Source organism: Ursus arctos, unplaced genomic scaffold (assembly GCF_023065955.2).
Source record: "Ursus arctos isolate Adak ecotype North America unplaced genomic scaffold, UrsArc2.0 scaffold_32, whole genome shotgun sequence".
Taxonomy (NCBI): Eukaryota; Metazoa; Chordata; class Mammalia; order Carnivora; family Ursidae; genus Ursus; species Ursus arctos.
Genome location: NW_026623008.1, coordinates 14,145,937 through 14,151,585, shown reverse-complemented (window position 1 = coordinate 14,151,585; position 5,649 = coordinate 14,145,937). Strand labels below are relative to the sequence as shown.

Below are 5,649 nucleotides of genomic sequence, written 5' to 3'. Positions count from 1 at the left end.
GGGATTTGACCGTGATGCTCTCTGGCCCGGAAGCCCATGCTGGTATGATTGCCAGCACCTTCTCCCCACCCCCTCAAGGAAGAATGAAGCCCAGTGCTTGGCTAGAGAGGACCCCCAGGTGTAAGGAGATGAACCCCAAAGGAGGCTTGGCTCTGGTCCCAGAAAACCTTCCATTTATGAATCTGCCCCTTCTGTTCTTGGGAGTCAGGGGTTGACTTGGGGTCCAGCGCCTCATTGGCAGAGGAAGAAGAGGTGAGGGAGATCCCCAGAGCAGAGGAAAGTGCCTGTATGGTTTTATTTGTCTTCAGAATAAATTTTATTTAATATCTATATGGCAGACTTATGGGGTCAATTTGGCTTCTACCTTGAGTCGTAATTCTCTAGAGTGTGGTAGTGAGAATCCGATTGCAGAAACTGAAAAGTAAATGCATCTTGCCAGAGAAGGGGCTCCGTCTGCAGGGCAAGGGGGAGACAGCTGGCCTGGAGCTGAGGGCAAGCTCCCGGCATCAGAGGGCCGACCTCACCAGGGGAGGTCAGGGACCTTGACCTTACAAGGTCCTATGACCAGAGTCACTCTCCTGGGACACTGTGGACTGTGAAGAGGGGCCGTGGGGCTCCTCCAAGCCCTAAGGAGCGTGGAGAGAGGAGAAGGTCCGAGACCAGCAGCCTCTCTCAGGAGCCCAGCAGCGTCGGTGAGCTCTGTGGTGTAGGAGAAGGGGACAATGTCTTGGTCAGCAGAGGATGTTGGGAAAATACTGGTAGAGAGGGTTGTAGCTCCTTAGGTTCCTCTTCAGGCAATAGACCAGCTTCCGGTCACAGGCACAGAGCTGCGCTTGGCAGAGGGGCCCGAACTCTGCAAACCAGATACCCCAAGCGCAATGAGGAAGGGAAGGCTGTGCCAACACTGCCTCTCGGGCTTGCTGCTAGTCTGAGCGGACGCCCCAGGCTGCCTCCTACCCCAGGAAGCCCTCAGTCTGATGAGAGAGGCACAGCCTCCACACTGGGGAATGCATGAGCTGATGGAAGAGGTGTAGCTGCTGCCCCAGGGGGAGGTTTCTGCTCAGGCAGACACAGCCCCTGCCCTCTGGGAGTTCCCAATCTGACTGCGGAGACACGTTCTCTCGCCGGGAGTTCCCACTCTGATGGTGGAGACAGCCCCTACTGCGGAGAAACTCCAGTTCTCGCAAAGGAGACACCCCCCGCCCAGACTTAGCTTTGAACTCAGATGGACCTGAGCTTGAATCCCAGCTCCAGCTGTGTACCCTGGCAAGGCTCTGCATTCGAGGTTTCTCGTTTGTAAAATGGGGAGACTAAACACACCCCAAAAGATAGTTGGGGGAGCAAGTCAATGGAGGTATGCAAAGCATTTGGCATGAGTTCAGCTGCCGCTCGAGGTCAGCCAGCCTATATCTCGGACGGCAGAGCTGGGGGCAAGAAGGGCAGGATTACTGCAGCTGTGTCTGACCTCTGGGGTAGGGCGGAAACATCACAGACTGAGCATTCACTGAACTCAGAACCAGCAAAGACCCAGGTTCTATCAGCGGCCCAAATGGGAAGCCCCAGCCTTACCACAGGTGACCAGTCCCCATGCAAATCTGTATTTGTATGATTGTGTCCGGATGTGGCAGCCTTTCTCCTCCAGCTCCCCATAGCAGCGATCATGCACCCAACAGCACCTGTCAATGCAAGAGACGGAGGTCCTGAGTGGAAGGGGTGTGTCACTTTAGCAGAGGCCACCTGGGTGGGTATGGTCTGGCAAAGAAAGAATCTAGGGTTATGGCTGAGTCCTTCTCTGCTCTTCCACTGGGGCTGCCTGCCACTGGCTAGAGGTTCACTGACCCACTTTCTCCTCCAGGGCTCACAGTGGGTCTCCATTTCCCAGCCTCCCTGGCAAGTGGGTGTGGACACATGACTAGGTTTCTGCCAGGGCATCATGGGCAGAAGGGATGCCCACCATCTCCAGACCTACCCATGAAACCCTCCCACACTGTCCTCCTCTTTCCCTCTTTCTCCATCTCTCAGCTGGATGGAGATCACCCAGCAGAGGACTTTGAGGCCACAGGGGATGGCAGAGCCACAAGGGGGAAGGAACCTGGGTCCTGGCATTAACACGTAATTCACGTGGAACAGTTAGGTAAGCAAAAGACAAATGTCCAGTATGTTAGGTGGGGCAGATGGCATTTTTTAAAGTTGATTTACAGAAAAATAGAGACAGTCATACAGAGTGTTCCCTTTTACCCCACACCCAGTTTTCCCATCATTAACATCTTCTATTAGTACAATACACTTGTTACAATGAACAAACCAATATTGATGTCATGGACTAAATAACTAATCAGCTAAATCACAATACATCACTATTGATTCATTAATTGTAAAAAGTCCATAGTTTATTTAGATTTCCTCAGTTTTTACCTAACGTCCTTTTTCCATGTGAGGATCCCATCCAGGACACCTTGTTACATTTAATTGTCACGTCTCATTAGGCTCCTCTTGGCTGCGATACTTTCTCACGTTTTCCTTGGTTTTGATGACCTTGATGTTTGGAGGAGCGCTGGGTAGGCATTTTGAAGGATGCCCCTCTATGGGGTCTCTCATGATAAGACTGGGGCTATGGGTTTATTTCGCTGCTCTCCTTACTCCAGCTTTGGCCATTGGGAGCCCTTCCAGTTGGCTCCTGCCCTCCCGACATACCTCCACCAATATGGCAGGTGGTTCTTCTCAAACACCTGCCTTATCTTTTGGCCTTACATGAGACTCCAGGCTCATCTTGTACATTTTCTGCCCTGGTCCTAGAATCAGCCAGGTCTCCAAGGAACCTTGGTTCCGTTTTTCGGAGAATGGTGTTAGAGACCAGGTCTGGGCACTACGAGTTGCTTATGGCCCCGGGATGTTGTTTCTTTTAGGTCCTCTCAGCTGCCAGAGCAAGAAATGTGTCTATATTAACCTGTGTTTGTACACACATCTGTACCTATTTCTGTATGTAAACACCTGCACCTGTATTAAGCTAAACAGGAGTTCATACTGACATCCCCACCTCTAATCCATCACCAGAGGGAGTGAACTCCCCCTTCAGCAGTGGGAAACTTGGCTCCCACCATCTTCCATCCATTTACCTAATGACCCCATCCCATTATCCACATCAGAGGTCCCAGAATTTTCCAAAGAACCGTCTCTCCTTCTCACATGTTCTAGAACTTTGATGTTTTCCAATCGAGAAATGGAATCTAGGTCCCCTTCCTCTAAAAGCCTTTGTGACTGCCTCCACCAACCGACACCATAGAATTTCTGAGGTTAGACCCTTTCGTCTTGCAGTCTTGGGACACTCATTCTTGGAACCCAGTGGTCACTGTGCTGTGGGGAAGTCCCAACAGCCTTGGAGAGGCCAAAGTGAGAGGAACCAAGGCCCCCGGGCCACAGCCTCCGCTGAGCCCCCAGCCAGCCCGGCCACAGCATGTCAGCCACGGGAGTAAGCCATCCGGAAACTGGATGGTCCAGCCTCATTTGAGCTGCCCAAGTTGAAGCCGGGTGCAGCAGAGACAAGCCATCCCACCAAGACCGGCCCCAAAGGCAGATTCTTAGCAAAATAAATGGTCATGGTGGCTTGAAGGCACTGCATTTGGGGGTAACATGTTATGTAGCAATGGACCACCTGACACGTGTGGTCACTGAGACGCGTGACGTTACTAGATGTATCCCGAGCAAGTCAGTTAACCTCTCTGACATGCAGTTTTCTCACCAATAAAATGGTACTTTAATATTCATCTTCCAGAACTGACGTGGAATCATATGAGATTGTGCAGGCACAGATGCTGAACGTAAGGGATAATCATGATAATTGGCTCACCAATCCGTGCCGTCCTTGGGGGTCCCCCGACCGCCCCAGCCGCAGTAGCAGCCATAGAAGCCATAGTTCGTCAAGGCGTTCTTCCCAGTCACCTTCTCAATCATGGACCTGAGGTCCAGCAAGCTCCCGGGCACAGCAGGAACACCTGGAAGACAGCCCCCGGACCCCGGTGAACACGGTTGCCCAGCTTGCACTTGCCCCTGCTCCTGCCCTGGGGCTTGCGGGGACCCAGGCGTCTCCTCCTTATTCTCCCCATTAGTGGGATGGGAGCAAGAAAGGGGAGGGCAAGCAGTAGAGCTAAAAGTCCGGACTCGGAGAATGGGAAACATGGGTTCAAATCCTGCCTCTGCCACTCGTTTCACAACATGATGTCGACACGTCACTTAATCTCTCAGAACTTCTGCCCCCTCATCTGCAAATTGCTGGGGGAGGGGCGCTAAAGCGAAAGCCTACATTTTGGAGTTATCCTGAGGGTTAAAATCAGAGAAAGTACATGAGATTTGAGCACAGTGGCCGACACTTAGTGAATGACCAAGAAATGGGAGGTCTGAATACGGCAGCTGTAGGAAGCAGGCAGACAGGTGCATATGTCCCTCCCTGCAAATAGCACCATTTAGAACACAAGGCCCAGGACCTTAGCGGGGTGGGTGGGGGGGATCCTTCCAGATCACTGAAGCCAGCTCCCTCGCCTTCCAGATTGGGAAACAGTAGTTTGGAGGGAAAGGTTCAGGGCTTCACAGTGAGCCAAGGGCTCCCTCCCTGCACTAGACCTCCCACCTCTGCCCCCCCCCCCGCCCCCGTGAGTCTCCAGGGACCTGGCAAGACATTAAGATTAGGACAGCCTGTCGGGGGCTTGTACATGTGATGGGGCTCCCCTGTGCTGTGCAGTAACCTCCAGCTGGGAGGTGGCCGCAGGAGGGGCTGGCCTCCGCAGAGAACAACCCAGGAACAGAAGAGTTACAGAAGGGTCTTGTTCTCATTTGGGCTATGTCTGGTTTTGTTTTGCACCAAAGTAAGAAATAATGCCTCCCACATTTGCAAGCCACATATCGTCCCCGCAGCACAACCTTTACCCGTCACCACCTAGAATCATGCGACAGTCCCACCAGGGGGCTGACCATCATCCTGTGTCACTGAGGAGGAGACAGAGGCCCAGAGAGGCGAAGGCTCTTGCCAAGTCTACACAGGAAGGGCAGAGCCAACCTTCAAACTCAAGTCTCTACCTCAAAGACTAGCCTCCTTTCCACTACGCTACTGTTCCTAGGGGTGGAAGGTCACAAGTTCAGAGGTCATGGGGCCAGCACTTACTGCAAACCAGGAACCAAGCCAGTGTGAGAAGGGCATTCATCTCTGGGGTTCTGGAAAAGAAAACACATCCCGTGACATGCCTCTCAGGGGACACATTAGGACCCCACCCCCGGGTCCCTGCCAGGCCCCAACCGCTCCTTTTGGGCAGCACATGGGTGACCTTGGTCGGAAAAGAGGCAAAACCTCAAGGAGTGGATCCCAGAGGTCCCTCGGGGCAGTCGAGTGCTCGTCAGTATGGTCCCCCGTAGAGGCAGGAGAGGACTTTCCCACCACAAATGCCCCAACGCAACTGTCCCCCTCTGCAGACAGTGTGACCACCTTTCAAGGCCTTTTTGTAGCTTTGTGGGTCCTGAGCACTTTTGCCTTCGTAGGCCCCTTCCTCCAAAAAATATTCTTTCAAGTGATAATTTATAAATGTGTTGGTATGGAAACTAACGCGATCCAGGCTGGACGTGGTATTACGTATTCGTGACTCTACCTTCATTTTTTCTTCC

General features: G+C 52.7%; 1 protein-coding gene across 1 annotated transcript; it reads right to left on the bottom strand.

Annotated features, from left to right (window-relative positions):
- Positions 1 to 646: 646 nt before the first annotated feature.
- PLA2G5 (phospholipase A2 group V) lies at positions 647 to 5,195 on the bottom strand. The gene is made up of 4 exons (XM_026517215.4): positions 5,156 to 5,195; positions 3,848 to 3,992; positions 1,570 to 1,676; positions 647 to 853 (listed from the first exon to the last, which is right to left on the bottom strand). The coding sequence occupies exons 1-4, from the start codon at positions 5,193 to 5,195 to the stop codon at positions 732 to 734; spliced, it is 414 nt and encodes a 137-aa protein (XP_026373000.1). The 3' UTR covers positions 647 to 731.
- Between the last annotated feature and the right edge of the window lie 454 nt (positions 5,196 to 5,649).